This window comes from Ciconia boyciana, chromosome 8 (assembly GCF_034638445.1).
Source record: "Ciconia boyciana chromosome 8, ASM3463844v1, whole genome shotgun sequence".
Lineage (NCBI taxonomy): Eukaryota > Metazoa > Chordata > Aves > Ciconiiformes > Ciconiidae > Ciconia > Ciconia boyciana.
In genome coordinates this window covers 40,391,239-40,417,078 of record NC_132941.1, presented here as the reverse complement: position 1 = coordinate 40,417,078, position 25,840 = coordinate 40,391,239, and the positions used below count along the sequence as shown (strand labels likewise).

The 25,840-nt window shown below is 36.6% G+C and overlaps 1 protein-coding gene across 6 annotated transcripts in view; it reads right to left on the bottom strand.

Annotated features, from left to right (window-relative positions):
• DLG5 (discs large MAGUK scaffold protein 5) overlaps positions 1-25,840 on the bottom strand; it is a 113,818-nt gene that overhangs the window by 6,126 nt on the left and 81,852 nt on the right. For 5 of the 6 annotated variants that reach the window (XM_072870547.1, XM_072870548.1, XM_072870544.1 and 2 more), the window contains 20 exons: positions 24,115-24,242; positions 23,250-23,425; positions 22,611-22,714; positions 21,786-21,878; positions 19,825-20,844; positions 16,691-16,829; positions 14,959-15,106; positions 14,325-14,446; positions 13,159-13,248; positions 11,718-11,886; positions 7,663-7,825; positions 6,613-6,746; positions 5,857-6,021; positions 5,288-5,471; positions 4,168-4,316; positions 3,687-3,857; positions 2,343-2,539; positions 1,464-1,607; positions 1,150-1,277; positions 238-347 (listed from right to left, as the gene is read on the bottom strand). In XM_072870547.1, coding sequence (XP_072726648.1) covers positions 238-347; positions 1,150-1,277; positions 1,464-1,607; positions 2,343-2,539; positions 3,687-3,857; positions 4,168-4,316; positions 5,288-5,471; positions 5,857-6,021; positions 6,613-6,746; positions 7,663-7,825; positions 11,718-11,886; positions 13,159-13,248; positions 14,325-14,446; positions 14,959-15,106; positions 16,691-16,829; positions 19,825-20,844; positions 21,786-21,878; positions 22,611-22,714; positions 23,250-23,425; positions 24,115-24,242 — 3,734 coding nt within the window. The remainder of the gene's footprint in view (positions 1-237; positions 348-1,149; positions 1,278-1,463; positions 1,608-2,342; positions 2,540-3,686; positions 3,858-4,167; positions 4,317-5,287; positions 5,472-5,856; positions 6,022-6,612; positions 6,747-7,662; positions 7,826-11,717; positions 11,887-13,158; positions 13,249-14,324; positions 14,447-14,958; positions 15,107-16,690; positions 16,830-19,824; positions 20,845-21,785; positions 21,879-22,610; positions 22,715-23,249; positions 23,426-24,114; positions 24,243-25,840) is intronic. The other variant, XM_072870545.1, reaches the window with a different exon arrangement.

The window sequence follows — 25,840 nt, the reverse complement described above, 5'->3', positions numbered from 1 at the left end:
GTGCCTCCTGGAGTACATACAGTTTAGTCTACATTGTTAGATTTCTTTGAAAGATTCACTTAATTGTCATGCAACCAAAATGAAGTTAACAGCATTTACCTCACAGCAGTTTTTATGAGGATTAATTTCCACATTTTAAAGATATTTAAGGTGACTAGGATGAAAGAAACAATAAAGGTAACAAGCTTATTTTAAGCTAAAATAAACATCCCTGAACTATACCCCTCACAGACTTACTTGATTTGTTTAGCATTTTTGTAGCGAATAAAAATTACAATAGGGTAGATATGAACACTGTGGAGCCGTTCGATGGCATGAGGAGCGATGTCAAGCAGACAATGACAATCCTAAGATCAAATGTAAATGCAAAACACTCATTCAGTTAAAGAGCACAAGCACACATGCAAATCCCCCATTTCTTCCCCTACTTAAATCATAGCAACCCAACAGAATTTTCCTACACATTTAGCATTTTGGGGCTACTGAGCAATTTGTACTCAGAGGATTTATAACAAAAGACAGAAGATGAAAAACTTCAAGAAATTCCATTCATAGTACCAAGAGCATGCATTGATAGAAATAAAAGTATTTGAAGAACTAATGAAATGAAAACTCAGACTGAAATATATGCAATACATTTTTTCCAGCTTTAAATATTCATATTCATTTCCTCCTTCAGCAGTCATCAGCAAACACAAGTGTTAAAGTAATAAGACTTTCTGTGTGGTTTGACAGAAAACTGTAAGCAATGTACAGATTTTAATTAACATCTGTCTCCAGGATTATTATGATGTTTATGTTCTATATGACTGCATTAAATGGAATAGTTAAAAACCTAAATCCTCATTTGGGGGGGGGGGGGTAGAGGGTGGAATCTATGGAATCTAAGAAAATAATTTCTAACATTGTTTAATAATACTGTAAAAGAATATGGACATTCCTAGTTTCTACAAAGGTGAGCTTGCATAAAATAATCTTTAAACAGTTACATGCTAAAGTGAGGTAACTTTTATTTTACTCAGCAGCCTGGGGAACAATTCTCTGAGTGCCTTAAATGGAGGACAATGCTAACATAATTTCCGCCCCCCAACATAGTATGATGGTATATTGCAAATTGTTCAAAGACCTACAGCATTATAAGTGACTCACCTTTTCTGTTATCTCTTTTATTGAAGCTACAGTTGTCACATCAAAATGTCCACTCCTCCGTTTATAATCAATAAACAGACAATCCTTCACACCCCGTTCAATGGCTTGTTGGGAAGCTTTCATAACCTCTGTTTCATAGAACCAGAACAGATCCACTTTCATTACTATTCCTTAGGCACAGAACAAGGCTAACGAAACAACGGCTGCAAATTCTTGGGTTTTTCCCATGGTTGTGCTACCATTTAGTTCACTTACATAGATGTTACTATCATGTATTCTAAGCAAGAATAAATTGGTTATATTTGCGTACTTACCAAGAGGACATCTGCAAAATTTTCCAGGGGATTCTTTGACCAACATGTCTTTCACAGCATCAAGTAAAGGTCCTAGAATAAGGACAGGCCTAGGAGAGGTACAGTCCACTTTCTGTACACGCTGATATGCCAGACTTGCAGAATCTACACACACAGAAGATTTACTTATAAAAGTATGAATTATTTTCTTGGCGTTCCTCAGATAAGCAGAAGCACCCTAGCAGTAATTATGAAAACAACTCCCTTGCAAGGGATAAGGGCTTTGACAAGTACAAAAAAATGCTCACTAGCCATTATTGCAATTTTCTCCACTTGACAGCTTAAAATAGACATTTTTCTAATTGAACGTAGTGCTTCTCCCCCTTACCCAAACTTTAAAACCAATCATTCCTATTTTTTCCTAAAGTGTAAACAAGACACGATATTTGGTTTCTCTGGTTTGGTTTGTTGAGTTCTTCCAAGGAAGTAAGCATTGTAACCAACATGATTTTTACAGAGGAGTGAAGAAATAGAAGTGAAGACTTTTGAGTGGTGCCCAGCATTTCTATCTAGACTAAGTGACCTGGACAGAAACTGAATAGTTGAAAGGAAGATTCAAAACCATGCATCAAAAAGCAATCTCCCTCTGTAAATGAAACATTAATGCTAACAGATCTAGGAATAAACTACCAAAAAAATTTAATTTGAAACACTCTGGCTTGTTATTTAATACAAAAAAAACTCCTGTTATTAAAAGTAATGTACGTAATGGGACACATGATCACCATTTGTATTAAGACCAACCAGAAAGCAACATTATTCATTGTGTCATGCCGCAGCTGTTTAAAAATGAAAGAGAAGGAAAGGCAACCGCCTCCCAAGTATATCAAAGGTACTTGCCATCCAAGAAAGGAATTGAGTCTGTACTGATTGTATCAAGAGCCAGTAAATCCTTTCCATCTTTGGAACCACTTCGCTTGTGTTTATGCTTTCTTCTGAAGAATGACCTCCGTGCTGCTGCTGACAATGTCTTAGATGAGCTGTTTTCATCTTTAGCCTCAGACATGCTGTGTCTCCTGTAGAATTCTTGATCCATCCTATAATGAAACAGACTAAATGGTTGGTATTTAAACTTATCTTTTTAAACTTTTTTGACAAACAATATCACTGGTGCTTCTGGAAGACACTGGAAATGCTCATCTCAAGCCTTAGCCTGAGTATCTTCATCACAAAAAATTAATCAGAAGCAAACATTAACATAGATCAAATAATAAGCATCTGAAAACCTCGCAACTACCATAATTTCCTCAGGATTCTTATAATATAAATAGCAGCATGGCACAGAAGGTGACCACTCTGAAATCCTCCAAGGCAGAAGCAGCAGTATGCACCTACTTGTCAGTAAAGTCAGCCTTGCACAGAAGTGAAGATCCCATTCTTTCTATGAAGCTGCATGTTATACTCATCCTTACAAATAACTTATTAGCAATCCAAAACAACAGTTTTATTTTATGCAGTTTTATTTTATAGGAGCACAAATATTTTGGCCACATAACACATGTAAAGCGTAGTTGTTTTTACTATCGATCTTTCAGTAACAAGCCTATCAATGATGTGTATGGGTCTCTATGTATATATTGTACTTCCACACATTCCACATAGTACCACTGTCCCACTGTCAGGATGAATTTTGAGTTATGGCATGGAGAGAAGACTATTAGAAGAAAAGGAAACCAGAAAACCAGTCATCTTAAAACGAGAAAAATATTTTAATCACTAAGTGATAACTAATGTGATTTCAGTAACAATGTACAAATTTTAGTTCCTGCATACTCCTCTTAACTGCTCTACCAACATTATGAGATTGTGGTGGATACACAGTCTTATAACAACATTGCTGTCCACAGATAACTAAAAACACTGATGCTTCCGAGAACGACTGTGATAACCTTGGATTCAAGGATATTTTTGCTGTGGTTACTCTCACTTTTGGTATTGAATTATCTATCACAACACTGGTCTATGTATCCTTTCCATTTCTAGTTTACTATTTAGCAGCATTAAAAACAACTTGATAGAGCAATATATTTAATTCAATGTTATTAAAATACGCCATGCCTAAAATGACACGTCTAAGAATTAGTATCTTGCAGAAAGAATAGAAGCAACAAGTCTTTTATACCACATCTCACTAGTCAGACTTTTAAAGACTATAAGATAAATACTGTAACTGAGGTCACTCACATATATTTACTTGGAATCTGTCCTCTTTCCAGCTTTTGAGCATTCTCGTCTAGCTGCCAAGCCATCCAGCAACCAAAGTTTCCCTGTGGTAGAGTGTCATCAACATATAAAATGTCATCCTTCTTAAAGCTTAAATCCTGTTCCACCTCTGCCAGACGGTCATAAAGTGCTCTGAAAAGGAAGACATAAATAGGCTCTGCAACTGATCTCCATCAACTCAAGGGAACAACATGCATACTTATTTTTAAAAAAGCTAACAGATTAGTGGCACACTCTACATTTCAAGAGCGCACAAGTTTACAGCAAAACGTGCAGACTTACTATGCTACAGACTGTGTACTCACTGTTGGAGACTAGCTGGGATAAATTAGTAAATTTTGAATTTAAAAAATTTGGTAAAACTGAGGTACTATCTCTCTCATGGTGGTCAGCATATTATCCTAACAGCCTTATGTTGTCATTACCAGTCACACTCAAATACCTGATATAGAATCCATCTCCAGGAAGCTCTTTTATCTTATTAAACTCTTCTATTCTGTATTGAGTCTTTATTTTGATGTTTTCTCCAGGCTTCAACATTTCAAGATAAGCTTCCTCAGCTGTTTTATTTTGCATATCAATTGACCCATACTGCAAAACACAAAACACAGAAACCCTTAGGTGTGAAATTGTATCTCAACAGGCAATAGAATTAGGTGAGCTGAAAAACATGCAAAATTAGTTTGTTTTTCCCACCGGCAGGCTCTATATACAAGTAAATCTTGCCACTTAACTCTAGTACAGTTTGCACCTTAAGACATCTAGCAGGAGATTGAGACATGGGGGTGGGAAACAAAATACCCAAGTGAACACAGCAGACAGGCACCGTGAGAGAGAGTCTGCACTTTGAATAGTTCTCAAAGTGTAAGCTGAGAATCACAAAATTCACACTGGAAAGAATTTAATATTTTCAGGGGAAGCAAGTGGTCTGAGGGAAGTCAGAAACACAATTACAAAGCAAAATCTCCATCTGGATACTAGGGGCATAATGGAAGAGTCTCAGTGCTCAGACAGTCTCAATGCTCAGTTGTATCTGAAAAGTTCACAAATACATATGTGTTTATCACCTTAACAGTCCTGCCAAGTAGATAAATATTCTTGTTTCAGATGTAGAAAGCTGAGTCAAAGACATATTGCACAGCTTTCCCTAAATTTTCCTTAGAATTTCATAGTGATAAGACCAATATTGTTCTCTGTTTTGCAATATCTTTCATATCCTTGCCTTTCTCCTCTGTACAGCAATTGGATTCAAGGCTTCCTATTTAGATGAAGAGAGCAGGTGTTTGTAATTCCAAGTGGACATACATTAGTCCTTCAAACTTGTAGGCAACTTGTGTTCTCAACAGTGGTAGTTCTCCAGGTCCACATCATCGAGCTCTTCATGTGTCGCAGCCAGAATGAAGGTTATGCATTCTCACCACTCTTACCCGGGTTTTGTGGCAGGAACTCAAGATTCACAGAACATCTCCCATTGCGAGACAGCATGATTCTTTGTACAACTCCCCCTTTATACCATCCTAGATATTTTGTCAGTATGCTGCAGACTTTTCTTAATAGCTTACCTCAAGTATCATGTCACCCAAGACTAGTCCATCAGGTCCTTTTGCTGGGCTATCGTCATCTACGTCTGAGACAAATATTCCATACAGGTTTCCACCACATATCTGGATCCCAAGATCCACTTGGGATTTTTTAACAACAACAGTTCTAGGTTCAGGGGTCCTTTTGTTTGTGTCCACAGGGCCCCTTTTGACAGGGAGAAATAGCACATGTACTTCAATTTAAACACTTGCATTACATACAATCAACTAGCCATCTGAAGAATATATATTTATGTAATTATTATTCAAAATAGGTCACCTGCAGATACAGTCTTATAAGACAAACATCATGTTCCTTGCAGACCACCTTAACTAAACCAGTCTTGTAGTAAACTTTCTTCATTCCTTGCAGGTCCCGTCTTTCAAAAACAGTCTGAAAACATGTACTTTTATCCTGGGGTCCCCTTAACTTGTCTGCTGACTTATTTCAACCAGACACAGTATTCACAGAAGTACACTTTGGTTTTTAATACCCTTCACCCACCCTGACCATTTTTTTTTTCCTTAAAGCAAAAAATATTACTCTCTACCTTAAGGAATTCCGGGGACTTGTAGTTGGCGTGGTTTGTTTGGATGGGGGTGTCATTGTTCCTTCATCCTGTTCACTCACAGTATCGATTACGGAATGATTGTCAGGTGTTGCAGCCCCACTGCCTTGAGGGGTGGAATGGTTACTCACAGGTTCTAGGCGAGAACTAAAAGGGAAGAAGCAAAAAAAAAAAAAAAAAGAATAAAAGACCAGTAGGTTAGTATTTCACCAATGCCAAACATTTTCCACACAGACAAAGTTTTTAATTTGGCCGTAAATCAAGTATAAAGTAAGGAAAAAAACCAAAACAGCATGCCAAATAACATATGTTCACCATAAGTCTAAGAGAAAGATAAAGCTCAGCTTTGAAGAGTGATCATGCATCAAAATGGGATGGATAGTTTCACTAGGATACATGCCTTCTCTAATTAGTTTTTGGAAACTCTAACTGTAAAAAAAAATTTAAAACTGATTTGAAGAACTAGAATCTCATAATCCTAGGAATAAGTCATCTTTGGTTTTAGTTTAATGTATCTAAGATTACGCCCAAATAAGAAAATATAGTAGATGCATCAAGCATTTTTCTTTTCTTTTTGACGAGCATGTATTCACACGTTACTTTTGTAAGCAATCACACTTCTTACCAGCACAAATGTGCTGATGTTTGCAAATACATTACCCGTACAGAAAAGTTATCTACTAGCTAAATAACTGCATGGACCAGAGAGTAGTTTTTTCAAGGTCTAGCCAGCCTTACCTCGATCGTGAATGATTGCCAAGCTGATACATGTGTGGGTTATACTGAGCCAGAATAGTAATGGTGTCGCACTGCTGTCCAATGATTAGTCGAGCCTGTTGCTCTGTAGCATTTCTCAAATTTATTCCATTAAACTACAGAAAAAACGCACAAACCAGGATGTCAAGTTTTCAGATGGAAACCAGCAAAATAATTCTTTCAGTCTCCTAATTAGTTTAATGTCTAAACGCTGACTTATTTCCACTGGGGTAAACAGGAGGATGGAAATGCTGCTATACAATGGTTCCTAGGGTTTACTGCATCAGAATTTTAAAGTATTTGGTAACCTGACCATGAATTTAAAAATCTTTTTACTATTGAAAGACATATGTATTCTGAGCTGTGTTATGATTTGATATCACTGATTAAATACAAGTTGGTTCAGATCACCAATCTGAATAAATTCAGGATTTAAAGCTAAATTCAGATCCATGATCCGTTCAGGTCCACTGCAGTATCATCCACACACTATGCAACAGATGATGCTTTAACATACACAAGCATGAACAGATCTAACGTTTGACAAAACAGCTCTGTACATTACACAATGCTCCTCCACATGTTCATCTAATACTGTAGGCAAAAACATGACTGTAGCTAATCTAAAGCCTATCTGAGTATTTTTTAAACCAGTTATCTCAGGTAAGAATATGGCACAGCAACAGCAGCATGAAACTCGGTACAAGCCAGCTGCTCGCATATTGACTCACGTTATCAGGCAGAGTATGGTGTTGGGACTATATTGTTTTAAGTACTGAAACTAGCTAGCTTAAACTTTAATCATATCTATATAAGATGCAATGCAGATCTACCATCAAAAGACATTATTTTGTGATAAAGCCTGACAAAAAGTCACAACAATCACAATTACTGGAACATTACAATACAGAGTACCCTTTGCTGCATCTCACAGCACACAAGCTTTCACAAAATACTCTTTTGGGGAAGGCAGTTATGGCGAGTGATACGAACTGATTCATTAAGCCATAGGAATAGTAAGCAAACAATTACCTCTAGTAACTGATCACCATACTCAAGGCCAGCTTGATGGGCAATGCTCCCACCTGTTACTTTAGAGACAAATATTCCACCATTTTCTCCGCTCACAATGGAAATCCCTAGTGGCTCAGAACCCTTCTGTACTTTAACATGACGCGGCTCTTCCATGTAGGGCCTTTTAGAGGAGATAGTTAAAACTGATTTGGACAAAATTGCACTTGAACCATCACAATGTCAAAGTTACATGCAATACTTTATGTCTGTCTGAACTGTAATAATATAATAGGTTTAAACAGTTACTTTAAAAAAATGTACTGTCAACTGTCTTAAATGCATTCCTTTAACACCATGCAATGTACAGTGGCAGAAGTAAACATATACCAGGTACATGACTGCTCTAAAACATGGTAAATATGAATTATAAATAGCATGGTGGTGAAGTTGGTAGGAAAGAAGCTTCCAGATGCATATTATATAAAAGTAATTGAACCACTGTATATAATATGTCATTTACAAACCATATTCCAGAAAGAAATGTTACAAATATAAATGCTGGGAGTCTTTATTGCCAGTGAAAATAAACTTCATAAATAATGTGGTGGTAAACCAAAGGACAACAATGCACAAATATCAGATTTCATATTTTTATGCAGGGAAACATAAATTAGTAATGAAAATTAAGCAGTTGCAAACTCAAGCCATTAAGACAGCAGTTTGCATGGTAGCATTACAATTACCATGCAAATTCTCCTCAGGGCAATTATCCAAACATGTAAAATAGCACAAAGTGCGCAATACTGCTCGAGAAGGACAACCTCATATCAGGCCAACCTCAAACTCCTTAGTGATGAGAACCTAGGCCTAGGAGCCACAGGGATTCTCAGAAAAGATCTATTACGGAACAGATATCTGAAAGACGTAGAAGATTTGAGAAGAAAAGAACACTTAGAAAGACACACAGTAGTAAGACACTAGTAAGTATAACAAGAGAATGGCTTATACAAAAGAAAACCCTGATACATTCCCCTTTCCTCCCCCCATAGTTAGGATGCATCCACCTGTACTAACAGGGCTGGTCCCTTCATGGTGTGTATAAACAAACAGTAGCCTCCTAAAAAGTGCTGGTTCATATTACTATGAACTTAATAATGTCTACACAGCAGAAGGCATCACCAGATATTAACAGTTGAGCTCACTCTGAATGAAACAGCTTGGGTACCAGGTGTGGTGTATTTTTTATTTTAATAGCATTATACTACATTTAACATGCATTAATCTGAATGTTTTCTTTCCTAACACTTCATTATATCATAGACGCATTCTCTAAATTGTGCCAACTGCTTAAACTATTTTAATTGTGCTGTTCAGAGACCAGACGAGTTAACTGGACTTCACTCACTGCTACTAGTGTGAGCCAGGCTGAGGAAAGGTGGTTTTGGAGAGAGTAGGATTTGGGGCTGGGGGCAGAGAAAAGAGGACATCATTTCATAAATTATGCTTATTGCCACAGTCCTTGAAGGTAACTATTTGGTAGCCTTCTGCAGCAGAGGCATAATAGTTTGCCAGCTTATTAATGCATAAAAGATAAAAACTGGCTGCTGATAAGAATGAAACTCTGAAACCCAGTAATCTTGTAACATCAACATCACTGTTAGAGGTACTGCCCTCAGAGCTTGTCTGTCGATGTAATGAAGATAAGGTAGGTTTACTACCAGAAAACTTAAACTGAAGCCCACATTTTTTGTATGTAGCATATCTTAACTAAACTGTGCTAACTCCCAGAAAACTGCAATTTATGAACTTTTCTTTTTTTTTTTTTTTTACTCATTATAAGCACGTAAACCATGATGTTATATGAAGCTTCTTAATATCACAAAATTTATCAAGACATACTACCTCATTAAAAACTAAAATTACATCTTTCTGAACTTTACTTATTGTACCTTTCTGCTTTTCCATCTACCACATGCATTTTTAAATTTGCTTTGTATGTTTGTTTTGGATTGGAGTAAGAAAGAATCAAACCCCTACAAATTGTGCAGGATCATATCTTAGAATTCTAGTAAATACAAAATGAAAGATAACTAGCAATGCATGTAGTAGAGAATCAATAATAAAGTAAAACAGAATGATAACAAAAAAGGTGTCTTACTTGATAAGCAGTGTTATTAAAATCAAGTGAAGCGCACTCTTCTATAACATTCAGACTGCCTGCCAGAATCACTAAACACTGATTAGAAAAAAGTCTTAATTGATCAGATCTTTTAATTTTCATTTAAATTAAAATCAACAGAACAAAGAGAAACATTGATTTTTTTTTTTCCCATCTGTATTATTATCATTTTTATCTGGGGAAAGGCCAAGCAAGTTACTTGTATATTGTGGGGAACAGAAAGAATTATAAGACCAAATAACCATTTAAAATGCTGTCTAGGCATCTTCAAACATTTTCTTAGGATAGACTTAAATTAGCTACTTTCCTAAATTAAGAATTGTTTGTGTTTGTTAGTTTTTCATTTTGCTTTAAAAAACAAAAAAAACCAAACAAAAAGTAGAATTATATTCTTTTTAGAAAGTCAATTCAGACTACAGTTTATACATATGCACAGCAAAAGTGAACGGACTGGAACCTGACGGTACTTCAATCATCTGATCAATATTAACAGAAATTGTTATTTCCCAGAGATCAGAACACGTATCTTGTGCTAGAGATATAAAGTTATAGGGGTGTCAAAAACATAGCTTTTTCAGCTGAACGTTATACATCATTAGTCATGTGAAAGAGAAAAGAAATTCTGACCTTGAATTTGCAAGTGACAATTAGAGGAACATTTATATGAGAACACAAATTGAGTACATGTAGTACAAAAGTCACACTGAAGGAAGAAAGAATGATAATTCACAAAAACCTCTTTACATTCCTTTTTGAAGTAACACTGTCCTTTGTACACAATATACATTCTAGAGTTACTACAAGAACTTAGTTACCGATTCTTTAAACGAGACAAAAGTTTCATATAACATTTTATGAATAACCTTTTATTACTACCAGAAAATGTAGAATACAGAATATCGTTATTACTTTGTTATTCACATTTTTTATGGTAGTCTTTTTACATAAATCAAGCAATACAAAGGGGTCTTGAAGTCCACATAAAGGTAATCTATTCCAACACACCATAGCTCCTTTACACTGCCAGAATGGTATTTGGCTGCCTTACTGTAAATAAAAGCCTGATTCAGATTTGTGTCTTACTGTTCAATGCTTTGAATTCATGCAAACTTTTTCATATATTCAGTCTAGCCAGATCATGATAAAATGAAATTAGATGCCCAAGACTGATACCACAAGCAACGTATCTTGAAAATATTCATAATGAGATATAGAAAGTTGTTAAAACACAAAGCTCATGTTTTTAAGAAAGCTATCATTTCAGGTTCAAATTCAGCAAGCAGCTACACATACACTTAATGCTATTGCTAGCAGCGGTCCAGATACAGCCAACAGGATCAGTTACAGTAGTAAAACTGCATCTGTGCATGTGGATACGTTCTTGCACAGCTATGCCCTCAATTTTTCATGTTATCTGGCTAAATTGAATCAAGGCAGAGTGGTTAGAGCACACATTCTACAGTGCTAAGGCACCTGATATTTAGCTATCAGATGTTACTAGGTCTTCATTTTATTTAGTCTTCCAGAGTACAGAACAAGCCTATCATAAACAAGCATCTGAGGTAGTTCAGCTGAAGGGGTGTATTCCAATTTAGACCGCTCTTATTTGGTGTGGCCATTAATCTAACATGGAAGAAATAAAACCCTTATGAAATTCCTTAATTTTCTAAACTGAGGAATCTACTCTTTGGTTTTGAAGAAAAAATCCACACAAAGATCTCTTACATACTTTGTGAAGAAAATAAAAACATCAAGTAACAGGACCTGAGGTGCACCTCTGCACCCACTATTTGTCATTTAAATTAAACGTTCACATTCCTTCAGCCCAATAAACAAACGTACAAAATTTCCTCAGACACATTTGTATTAAAAGCAAATAACATGGGGACCTTACCTATCTTTTCTACGTTCTCCAATAGATACTGGGCTAATGGAAATCCTTGGTAACGTAGAAAGCGAGTTCTGAGACTGGCTGCTGGCGAAGGAAGATGTTTCCAAGTTAAGAGGTGACTGCGGAGGAGTTATCAAGCTGGGACTGCTACATTCAGAGTGTGACAAGGAGCCTATGGAAAATCAACAGTTCAGTTTTAGTATCCTGCATCTGTCATAGTCTGGAGATCTACACAGACATAGTGAAAGACGCCATACACATGTGAGACAAGAAAGAGGACCAACTGTTCACTAACACTCTATTAACCATGTAAGGAGCTTAGGGAGACCAGGTAACTAAGTTCAGACAGTGCAAACTTACTGTCCTTAATGACTATATGTCAAATCTTTCCTCTGTAAGTGTGCATACAACTACTGCCATTCTCAACAAGGAGAGGAGGTTACAGAAAAACTACACAATATGCATGTCTGAAAACACTTAGCAATGCAAAGTTAAAGAAAAATAATTAAAAAACAGGAAAGGGGAAGTAAAATAAAAATTTAATATGTAGGTTTATTTTAAAATAAAATATTTATGTACAGCCCTTTCCTTTGGATAGGAGATACATTATGAAACACCTGAAAACACCAACAAAACCCCAGCATGAATCATACACAGAGACAGGAAAGCTTCTGCAATTTCAACCAAGCTTGACATGACTTCGTTTGCATCTCTTCCCTGGTTATATCCTCCCTGAGTAATTTACTGAACAAGTGCCCTGACAGAAACATTCAGTTTACTTCCTCTGAAAAAGCTACAGAATATAAAACTCAAATTACTAATCACAAACGAAAGCCGTTTGTAAGAATTGTATTTGCCCAGTCAGGAAAACCACTGCATACAATCCATTAAGGCTACAGAACATCTGAGCAATGATGGCAGTGAAGAGTCGCCGTCTACTGTCACCAAACTCTGAATTCTACAGCTCTCCAGCACTCCAACTGGTATTTGTATCATGTCTTTAAATATCCTCCACCAAGCAATTTTGAGTGAAGTACTAAAATATTTTCACTGCATTTCAGAATATAATTTACAATCAGTAAGACAATAATATGCAAAATAATATACTTAAAAAATTTTTTAAAAATGCAGGTCACCTCACTGTTAAAACTTTTACATCATTCTAGAAGAAAACTACAACTGTAAAACATACGTCAATGCTTATTCTTAGTTTTTTTGTGCACTTTTTCTTGGCGTGCCATGTCCTAGAGTCAACTAACAGAAAAAAATCAACTTTCATTAGAAGGTTTCTTTTTTTTACCTTTCTGTGGTAAAATGCAAATTTTGTAACCTTAATAATACTGTCATATTTAGATTTTGGCGCAACCTGATTTAACAACTGCAAAGGCTTTGTATTAGTAATACTGAAAATAGTACAACTAAAATTATTTATGAAATAATTCACCTCTGTCAGAGCCCATCATGGATCTTGGATATCTTGGTGTTAAAGGAATCTTAATTCGTTCTGTTCTGTACTGCAAGTTACTTGAAGAACCTATTTTTACAAGAAAACATTACAATAAAGTAAAACCAACTACTTGCAACAACTACTAAAATGAACAAAAAAGTACATTTAGATTCTACTTCTTCAATGAGCATTAAAATGGCCTCTGAATTTATGCACAAGCCTTGACGATTACCCTCATATATATTGTGTATATCATATTTCTAGTAAGTTGTCTTGATTACACAGTCAGTATAAACAGAGCACAATGCAGCTATACAGTATATACGCACTGTTCATTGTTGTATGAAGAATATTTTGCTTATTTTTAAATCAAATGAAACTTAACTTGAAGTCCGAGCAAGAACCTAACATCTCTGTTCACTAAGAATCCATGTGACTTTCCAAAAGGCATTTAAAATATTCTGATTACATTCTGCTTGGATGAATACATAATTTTTTGACACTGGTTGCAAACCGTTATGCCTTTTTTTGCTGTGGTTACAAAGCTGCCATGTTCTATTCAGATGCAACTGCCAATTATTGATGGAACACAGGAACACAAGCATGCACAAAAAAGTTACTACATAATTTAAGAATTTTAAAATTCTACAATGGTAAAATGTCATTGCTACAAAGCATACATTTGCTTTGGTATTACTAGGATAGGCGTAAACAGTCTTACATGTCAATCAAGTAAACATAAGTGTAATTTATCTTCCAACAATACAATTTACATTAGGCCATTAGTCATCCTTGATTTTTTGTTCTGGGGACTCTCTCCTTTTCTCTTCTCTCCACCTCACTGAACCTCCAAAATACTTTGGCAGGGCCTCCCATCTTTATAAGGGTACTTTCAGATAGTAACGGGCACTGAAAGGAGAATCACTCATACACACACACACAGCATTTTAAAGAGACTGTAAAGAATGAATTAAACACTGCTACTTTCCAGGGAACACCTTTAGTCATAAAACCACAAAAAATGAAGCAAAGGAACGCAGGAAGCCTTTAGGCTTTGATAGCTATGACAATCCCATAACGCATGTACCTAAGGAATTTTCCGTTTATTCTTTGTCTCCAATATATACGAGTCCCACAGGAAATAAATCAGAAAAGCTAGTTACCAAGTCTTGCACTGGATGGTAATGAATTTGAGCCATGAGATGCTCTTGTACGTGAATTTTCAGAGTAGTCATTGGAGTGTTTATGACTTAGGTCCAAACTCAGGCGACCTTGATGCTGGGAACTATATCAAAAGAAAAGGAGAATAGGGCAACAGTTAGAACTGGGCAAAGCACCTCAGCAAACAGCAAACTGGACAACAAAAAATTTTTGTTATCCCTGAGTTACTGAATAAAATTAATGCTCCTCTCCTTCACACTTCCCAATTGTCCCATCATTTCATGAATTAAGAGAAGTCAGAGGAAAAATAGCCTGAAGTACTATAAAAAGAAAAAGGGGAAGGCTTTATTTGTTTTGGCAAGGACAAGAAAAAGCATTAGAAATTAGTTCATTAAAAAAAATAAATTTCTTTGTCAATATCAGCCAGCGGAGCAGAGGGAAACCTAATCCATCAGTTACTGAAAGGCATGACAGCAACTGGCTCATCACTTCTATGCAATAATGGTTTTGAGAACCCTGGGTTGAAACAGCACACAACAGCAGTGTGTTTCACTCTGCACCGTATAAAACAACTACCAGAAGCAATTTCATCCTAATGAAAAAAAAAAATTTCAGGAGAAATAAATTTCAAAACACCTGGGATGCAGATGCTGATGGCATATTTGGCTGGCGACTGATGGGCAGTTGCTGGTGTGAACTCTATGGCTCCAGGCAGTATAGATTGGATTTCTCATGACAGCAGTTACTGCAGGGCACGGTGCTAAGCTTCTTGGTACAGTACCTGCTTAAGATGATAAAAACACACTCTTACCAACATTATTAGCCTACAAACTACAGATTTTAAATATAGTTAAATATTTATATAATTACGTATTATAACATATTTAGGTATGAACATGTACCTATAAATAAAAATTATTAGCATACAGACAAATACATTATTAAGCACCATGTGGCACCTTTTAAGTAGTACATGCATATTTAAAATCTGGATTATCATTTTGTAATGAGTCAGTAATAAAGTGGATCAGATCACCAAAAAATGAAGTCATTCACAGTATATCATTTTAATATGCACTGGTAACTAAAAGACTTTCTCTGTTTTCAAGTATCAAACTTTTTTATACAGCAACAAAAATTCTGCATTTCTCTCTGACAGGAACACAAGTTTTTATTTGGTACTTGAACTGACTGCGGCTAAAATGATTCTTGTTCCTCTTCTGTTGCCTTGAAGACTCCCACTTCTAGTGTGTCCTATGACTTTAAATTATAGAATTTCAATATTTATTTATGAAAATTATTACTCAAGCTGTTCTTTTAAGTACAGTCATCCTTCAGTACTCAAGCAATTGCGAGCAGCCTTGTGGAGAAGGACTTGGGGGTACTGGTGGATGAAAAGCTGGACATGAGCTAGCAATGTGCGCTCACAAACCAGAAAGCCAACCACATCCTGGGCTGCATCAAAAGAAGCGTTGCCAGCAGGTCGAGGGAGGTGGTTCTGCCCCTCTACTCCGCTCTGGTGAGTATTAGGACATGGACCTGTTGGAGCAGGTCCAGAGGAGGGCCACAAAAATGATGAGAGGGATGGAACACCTCTCCTATGAAGAAATACTGAGACAGTTGGGGTCCTTCAGCCTGGAGAAGAGAAGGCTGCAGGGAGACCTTATTGTGGCCTTTCAGTACTTAAAGGGGGCTTATAAGAAAGATGGGGACAAACTTTTTAGCAGGGCCTGTTGAGACAGGACAAGGGGTAATAGTTTTAAACTAAAAGAGGATAGATTCAGATTAGCTATAAGGAAGAAATTTTTTACAACGAGGGTGGTGAAACACTGACACAGGTTGCCCAGAGAGGTGGTAGATGCCCCATCCCTGGAAACATTGAAGGTCAGGTTGGACGGGGCTCTGAGCAACCTGATCTAGTTGAAGATGTCCCTGCTCATTGCAGGGGGGTTGGACTCGATGTCCTCTAAAGGTCCCTTCCAACCCAAGCTATTCTATGATTCTATGATTCAACCAAAGTCTATTTGACCAATTTCCTCTTAAATGAGTTGGTAGCATAGAATACAATAGCAAAAACTTGTTCACATTTCAAGACATACAATCGTATTGTCGAATGTAGGTTTGACTTGACTGGGTTATTATGCAAAGGTATCATGATAAGATAAAGCTTTTAGTTAGAAATAATACCTTTTAATACTTTTTCTACTACCATTAAGAGAGAGAGAAAGAGAGAGAAAAGAGTAAAAGAAATCAAAAAAGAGCAAAAGCTTATTTGATCACAACTATCACAACTAATCCCCAGTATTGTCCAATACGGACAAATTCCTTGGGACATTCCTAGAAAGTAAGTAGGAGTTCTGTCACTCACCTGCTGACATGCCGCCAGCATATAAGGCGGCAGGCACAAAGCCATCGCTGTGCCTAGCAGACCGTTTTGGTGAATATGGTGCCCATTCCTGTAGCTCTGGAGACAGATGCTCCTCACTAGCTGGAGGATACTTCTGCACCTACAAAACATAGAAATTTGATTACAGGAAGTTGGAGATTCAGAATAACAAAATAAAATAGCCAAACTTTGTAGGTAGTAAGCCCCTTCAAACTTTCTAGTATCTATTCCAGAATGTGCTCGTGATCACAGTGCTTGTTACACCTTTATCTTTCAGTGATGCTATTCACTTCTATCCCTTTCTTCCTCCACCCTGCTCCGTTATTTCTTTTCATTATTTTGGAATCTTTTTAGGCCAATGTTTGCAACTTACCTGATATACTTTCCTTCACAATAAAACACCCAGCATTTAGCTACATTTCTCCTTTACAATACTGCTTTCACAGGACATTTCAACTGCTATTTCAACTATTCAAACACTATTGCAAATGTTTTCTAAAGAAGACCTGGCTAACAAGCCAGAAAGTGTTTTCCTCTAAACCTGTATTTTCAGATATGTGTGGAGCAACCTCTCTTCAACAGAGGAATCCAGGTTTTGGAACCATCACAACTTCTGTACATAATGAGTAGACACTGGTGAGTTAAGAAACACAAGAATAGCTCAGATACTGACAGTGATGCTAGAGAGCTACAAGTTCAGGGCTCAGCATGCAGAGTTTACACACTCGAAATGTACGACACAAAACATGAGACTGAAGTATGTAATAAGTGAAAAATAATTACTGAAAAGGTACTTACAGTTTTTATGAGAGCAATATTTTAATTAAATGAAGAGTTACTGCGAGCACCAAGACTATAAAATGCAGGGGTACCTTCTTAGAACCAATATTTGATCACTGCCATGGGTGTATTAGTAATTGTACCACCTACTACTCGGGGATGAAAGTTCTCAAATTTATCAACTTATCAATGTACACAAACTTAACTGTGTATATACACAAAAAAGGAAATTGATACCCTCCAATATGGCTACAAATTCAACTACACTGTATATCCTATATACATATTTTTGATATTATAAACACTACTTCAGCAATGAATACATGCAGACTGAACACTACTGTTACACAACCTGATGTAGGTGTAGTGCATAAAGACGATTCCACCAGAGAGAAATTTTCAGAGTAAATTGTGTCCACTTTTTGAGGCACAATATCAATTCTGCTCTCTAGTCAACAACAACTTTAGAGTTAGAAAGTTCTACTTATTTTCTGGGAAGATGAGGGAGAAATTAAGGAAGGGGAAAAAAAAAAAAAAAGAATCACAGAACCTAGTCCTAACTTAACTCTAGAAACGTAAATTAACTAATACATCAAATAACCTTAAAAACCAGAAATTACGACTTTATAATTCTATTATACATTTTTCTTCTTCGAACCAACACCTATATGATATCTGCAATATCACTTGGGCAGTATGCAGAACCAACTGTAATATGTCCTTGTCAATCTTTTCTGGTCTTTTAAATAGCGAGTGCCAAAATGACCCCCTCTGTTCCAGCTAACAAATTTCTTACATGTAAGTCCCCACCTACATGTGTCCTTGTCACAGTTGGAAACCTTTCACTTAATACAGTAATATTACTACAGTTTTAACCAGGACAACATATATGCTCATGACAATGCACTATAATGAAGCATGGGAGTATCAATGCTAATGGATCAAGCTGATATTCTGTGTAAAGCAAACACCCCGTATTCAAATGTGTTCAATAGCTTGATCTTGTTTTGTTGTTATGTATGTGCCATAATATGACATTAGGCTATGCCTTCATTCCCTTCTTGTGGTGCAATTCTTGATGAAAAACTGTGACCTTTCTCTTAGCCGTACTGCTCTTCAGACCTGTTCAGAATAAATCTGCTTATTTCAGCTACAAAATTAAACCCTTATGCTTTTCTGTTCTTGATAATGCAGAATTTGCTGGACACTTTTATAAAAAAGGCTTAAAGCTCTCCATAACTATTTCTCCCCCCAAATATTAGGGAATGTGGAAGGAATACAATGGAAGAATCAAAAAAAAGACAAACAAAATTGCCAGTTGTTATCTTATACCAGTATTTTTGCAGACTATGGCTCCAAACCTTCCACTACTTCCAATTCAGCTCTGCTGTCTCTATTGCTTCCAGAACTCTGTGAAGAGGGTGGGATTATCCAGGTATAAACAAGTACGGGCAAAGAATATGATATTCTAAGTCATTATGATGTGATTACATACAAGCAAAAATAACACTTTTTGAAACTTCAGATTTTAGTTCAGGGAAAAAAAAAACAAACCTGTATCTGCCACCTGAGCAAACCTGAGGCAGTGGACCTGAAACTATATTATTAATTATGCCACTTTATGTAAGGTAGTCATCTAAATAGGTTCATCTTCCTATACCACATAAAATGTTTCTTCCACCTACTCTGGTAAGACATGACCCACAATCTCCACAAAGGGGTTGTTTATTTTAACAAATTATATTCTCATTTTGAACTGTATTATTAAACCATATTCTCATAAACAGTCCTACTTTACAGTGTAATGTGCCTAACACCCTATGAATTTCAGATTAGATTTACAAAATTATTTAGACACATAGAAAGACTTACCAAAACCAACACTGGAATACCTTTTTCCATTAATTTGTACAGTGAGCTAGGTAACCAATCTGATTTTTGTAAAACTTAGGAGGCCCTATTTTCAGCTTTTCTAAAGCTGCCTCTCTGCATTTTTATTTATTTTTGATTTTTTTTCAGGTTGTCAAAAACATACAGGAAAGAGCCCTGATCTTCCATCAAGCAACATTAAAATCCAAGATATGGCTACTAAGCTGAACCCTATCATTCTGTTTGGTGGCCACCACTGCCTGTTAAATACTGCAACTCCATGAATTGGTTTTGTATTTTGTGATACTGCAAAGTCACAACTCAGTCTGGGGTAGCTTCTCAGGGGACCTGGATTTTGAGAACAGGCTATGCTTCTCCTGTTATGGTATGTAACGGGACACTCAAAACCACACTGAAAATACACTTTAAGGTTTCTAGTTTTGTGCTTCAATATACCAAGTTTCTACCTGAAGCGCAGGATTAGGAATGGGCATAGGGGTCATTTTATGCCTCAGTGCAGGAGCTGATTTTGGCCTTGGTCTTTTAATCTCTGGCTCTTCAACTCTTTGAAAGCCAATGTCGTCTTCACAGGATTTTCTTGAAGAGAGATGAGTGCAGTCAATACCATCCTCCCGATAATAATGCCCAGCGTTCCTGCTGCGCCCCTTGAGAGTAGCAGAGTCCTGTTTAAGTGCCAAGGAAACTGGAGCTTGGGCAGTGGCTGGGCTTGTGGGTGGTGATCCAGTTGTTACCGTAGACTCTGATGCAGAACTTGTCTGCTGTTTATGTTTAAACTTGATAGAGTCACTTCTCTTAGGAGGAGTTGGAGGAGTTGAAGCTACTTCAGCTTTTGATGGCTGAGGTGAATGGCCTGTCACCTGATTAGGGGAAAGGTACTCGAGCTTGGGAGGAGTTGGTGGTCTTTTGAAAGTATCAGGATCAAAGATAGATTTCCTTTGTTTTGGCTTTTTGTACACTGAGAATTTTTCTGTTTCTGTTGCTGAGATATTAACCATGACTTTTGGCCAGGTACCACCACTATGCTTAGTTCCATGTCCTTTGTCAAATGGAGTCTCAGCCATCACACAGTCAGCTCCTGTAGGTTCATAAGGCAGCCTCCTGTTGTCCAAGTCAACAGCTCCAAAGCCTCGGTCCCCATATGTTTCTGGGTTGAACGAGCTGAGACTGTGTTCTGAATTACTGTGGCAACTGTGCACTATGTTCCTATGAGAGTCTACGCGTAATGTGTTATTAGGGAAAGGTTTGTGATCACAAAATGAACCACTGCCCTGATCACTCTGGTCCTTCTTGCCATCTGTGATGTCTGGATTGAAAATGTCAGTCTGTGTTGAGCTGTTGAGTTTCAGATTTCTTTTATTTTGGGTTTGTATCTCTGATGCATGGACCCTACAGTTTGATATTTTTTCTGAATCCTTCAGATTTTCAAATATATTTTGACCACTCCAAGATGAACTCTGAGGAAAAACCTAAAACAAAAGAAAACCAAACAAGTGATCACATTATTATGGCTGATTTCTGTTTAGTGTGAGGCATATTCTAGCCTCCTTGATTTACCTGAGGCTATGTATAGATACGGTTAGGAAATATACACCAATGCATGTATAGATACAGTTAGGAAAGGTTTAATAAAAACTTGCAGATGCAAAGCACAGAACATCAGATAAAATGAAGCTAGAAAATATTTTTGAAACTTTTTCAGAACAATTCCAGAAGGGCAACTCCAGAAGCACTGTACTGACAGTGAAGGGACCTGCATTCTACTTCTGTCTCTGTTAAGTGATGCTAGTAAGTCATCTTTCGTTGCCCGTTTTCCCTCAAACATTTCATCTTTGGGGTTCATTGAGGCTTCTTAAAACCTCAAGCTCTCTGGAGCTGGAATTATCACTCACAAAGCCTATGTGACAGGCCCAGCATAATGGTATTCTAACCTCAATAAGCAAAACAGAATGGTATTTTTATAGCAATAAGCCTGAAAAAGAAAGCCTTGTACTTAATCCTCATGATAGCCAGAGTTCAGTTTTCTGCACAACTCCATCCTGACTAAAAGCAAACCTTTCCATAGTCAGGAGGCAGTTTATCTTTCATGTACAAAACTGCTGCAGCTCTGAAGCAGAAACCAAGAAGAAAGAAGCAATTATGCTGGAAGTCATTTCATGTGACCAGCAAACAAATGGGAAAGAAGTAAGAACAATAAATAAGTTTCATTTCCTACCAGATGCCACAATAGCCTTACTTTGGAAATAAGTGTTTGAGGGTACCACCAGCAAAATGCACCCAGATCATCTTATTTTTAGCAGAGACTTTCCCACGATGATATATTCATTTTTTCATATACTCTTCTCTGAACAACTAAAATAATTCTGTATAAGTTCAATAAAATTCTGCAAATTTAGCTTCTCCTACTCACCTTCATCAGTGACAGGGTAAGGGAATCCCTACAGTTTCGTAGCAAAGCTTCACATTCAGTAAGTGACTTATTATCTAGTGCAATGCCATTGATCTAAACACAAAAAAACCAAAACAGACATCCATAAATCAAAGGTAGCAGGTGGGGAGCATCTTAAGGTAGCATCTCTGAGACAGGGAAAACACTAGTTTTATATGTACGCATGACTGAAGTCTGGTTGACCTTTTCCTGTCTTTTCCATTCTACACTAAAAAAAAACAAGCCTCTTAACTACAATTTTGCTATTCCTACTAGAGATACAGTGTAACAACACTTGTTTCACTACATTAGCCTCTATGCATTTGTATATTGACAGTAATCACCTTCCATTTCACAGGAGTTCATAAATCAGACAGGTCATTTAAGGCTGCAAAAGCACACAGGGAAAAACTTCCCCTCCAAAAGGATGACATCTGTGATACCATAATTTAAAAGACAAGAAAACTTTCATCCAGCCAAGGGATGTCTTTTTGGAACTGACCTTTCCTATTCAGTATTAAAATCACAAGTATCATTATACATAAACCAAATGTGAAGAGTAAGTCAGTGTCTCTCAAAAATTCTCATATGAACTAAATGTAGAAAATAACCTGCACATTATATTAATCACTCAGACTACAAACACATTAATTTATAATAAATATTTAGTAAATATACAAAAAGGGTATAATACAGTGAAAGTAAAAAATTAATTGGAAAGTTTGGGATCTTAAAGAGTAGCATCAATAATAACACTTTAAAAGAAATAAAAAAATTAAAAAAGGAGAATGCATTCTTAAGACTTACAGCAATTATTCTGTCTCCTACAGTAAGGGAACCCTCTTTGGCAGCTGGGCTTCCGGGCACAACAGCAGCAACAAATACTCCGTTTTCTAGACTGACCCCACTATCTGAAATACACAAAATAAACATGAATTTACTCCTGCAATTCAAATACTTTGCTCAAACAGCATGTCTGACCTGCCTGCACGAGAAGAAATATAACTACCAAACCAACTGAATTTCAATTTCTGAAAACCCTTTTAAAGAAATAAGAACACAGAGGGGGAAAATAGGGATATATTCCAAAATGTAATACAATCATACAAAGCTGGGGTGACTGATGGGTTTAAGAGTCTTGTTTAGACTCCCAGTAACACTCCAGACAGGCAGCTAACTAGAACTAATTATTAAAAAAAAAAAACACCAAAAAACAAAACCAAAACCCACCCAAGAACAAAAAAGAAAACCTGTACTTACAGAATAAGGCTATCATCAATATGATCATTCTTATTTTGCTAAAAACAATTAATGAAAACCCCTATCTAGGAGGTAGTAACAGTTTAAGTGGGATTTAAGCAGAGGCTCAGAAAATGTACCTTTATGTCAAGCCATTTTTGGCTGAACAAACACATACCATTTATATATGGCCTTTATAGCCATTACCTTTATGTCCAGAAACATTGATGTGAAGAGGTGTTATCACTCGCCCACCTAAGGACTTCCTTCTTCGAACCACCATGTTAATAACACCTCCTCCATTTAGAACAGCTTTTATAACTTGCTTTTTATCCTTATTAGTAAGATCTACATCATTTATCTTCAGTAACCAATCATTCACTCTGGCAGATAAACAGAAACAAGCAGGTCAGTGTTATAAACATACTTTGCTGGATGCAGCACATGAATAACATTCATGTAAAGGGATGCAACAGAGCCCATGTCAATATGCTAATCCTTAATTATCTGGAATTCTCTGGTCCTGAAAAGGCATTAAATAGCAGCTAAATGAAAACCAGGACTTCTAGTCTGCATTTCACTAGCAAAAGTATATCCTCAAATCAGTAATGACTATTCCTTATTTAAAAGCAACTCTTTGGACAGAGGAAAGTGGTTAAAAACCTCCTATCGACACTAAGAACAGGAGCAGGTTTCAAATTATCCCTTGCTCTACTCTCTTTTCCCCCTGCCCTCCCCCAATAGCTCACTCTCATGTCTTTCCCAAAATTTAAATAAATAGATCAAAGTTTGAGGAGATAATAAAGGGAGTAGGTGAGACACAGAGAAGCAAAAGAACATTTCAAATCCTGGTGAGTTTTAAGGGATGAGTCAAACAGCGTTTAATTTCTGTAATGCTTTTAGGTATTGGTCTTCTCAGTGCGATTTCCCAACCAACATTAATAACATACACATGACCAATGATAAAAAAGAACTTTAAAAAATGGGAAAAATTGAAGACAATTTACAATATGCTCATATTAAGTCTATTATGATCAACAAAAGACAAGTATCTTCCAAAGTCAAACCCTACCTTAATCGACCATCAACAATACTTCCTTTGTCTACTTTGGTAACGAAGATCCCACAGTCTCCAGGGAGGTATGGTTCATTCACGCCTTCTGCCACATCAAACCCAAGTGCTTTCAAGTCCATATCATCCTAATAAATATTATTAACAAGTGACTCAACTGCCCTGGCAACCATTGTGCTGCTGTCTGTTAGCAAGAGGCATTACTGCATGTTTGTACTATGCACTTATATGTACAGGGTACCTGTTCTAGGCAAGTTTTTATATTTTGTACTTCAATATATAAGCTCCCAATTCCATTAGTTATTAGGCATCCTCTGGCATTGGAACAATCCTCTCTCTCAGATTAAAGCTGAAATAATGCAGAAGGGGAATTTCACCAAGAGAAACAGGAAAGTAGAAGAGCATCCAAGAAAGCACATTCAGACACCTATAACCTGTTTTAAGGTATGTTGCTGGATGTGTAATGAGAGAACAAGGACACATTCCCCAAGAACGGGCATTATTTGGGGAAAAACAATTGTAAAGGTAAGGAAACAGCATTGTGTCTTAGTGATGAACTCAGAAAGACGTCCGCTTTGATATGGCTAAAGACCAGAAGTAAACAGGAATGAAAGCTCTAACACAGGGGACCATTTCTAAATACAGATTAGAGGCGATATTCTACCAGCCCTGGTCCAAAACGGATCATCCTCGATGTGAAAAATGATAAACATCTTTAACAAATGATTGAACCAAACAGGGAAATTTTAATTTAGTGTTTGCTTTGGTAAATGGCAACGTCACTGTAAAAAAAACTGGTCAAAGAATATAAACTGGGACCAACTGATCACAAACTGATTTATTATTGCTATTTTCAGTGTTAATAGTACACTTACAAAAATTAGAGAACTCCACTTGAAATCAACTGGACCAACCATCTCAACATACTGAAGGTAGATGATACTTGAAATTTAAAATCTAACATGAAAAAATTAAATAGAGCATTAAATCAGGCGTGTACGGCATGGTTCTAGACATGGTATGATGACTAATCCCCTTAAAAGCAGAAGAGCAGAAAGTCTTCAGGGAAGCTGAAGATAAAACATGCAAAAATATGAACTCTTACCAGAAATTGGGCTAAACCTTCCCAATATATACTAAAATCCTTATGATTCTTCCAAATATTCTATGTAAGAAAAAAGTTCATAGGGAAGAGCATGGGGCTGCCATGAATTAAAGATCGAGTAGAGATCACAGTATCATTGCATAGCCTCAGAGCTGAAAAGTGAATATTATTTCTCCCAGTTTTGAGCTGAGTCATTATGTAGAACAAGAGCTTAAAAGCAGACAGATGAAGTTGAAGCAAAAATAAAAGGATTTAAATTTATTCAACTCTATAATCTCCATCCTGGAATTCAAATGCTGGTGGGTCAGCAAGGATTTTCCCATATATCTAATCAAGGTTGGCACAATATTATTACTATAATTTGATAGCAGCAAGTGTAATCCCTGTTTTTAGGAAAGGGAAACATATTCAAATGACAAAGTCTGTGCATTTGATCTCAGTAATGCAAACATTTAGAACAATCTTTGAAGTAAAGAATAAGTAAATAACTGCACATGAATGGAAAATTCATTGGGCTGCAATGTTGTTTACCACAGGTACAGCATATGCTAGACTTGCTAACTAATTTTCCAGACAATGGAAAAGCAAAATTATTAGTTATCAGTTAAAGTGGAGAAGATG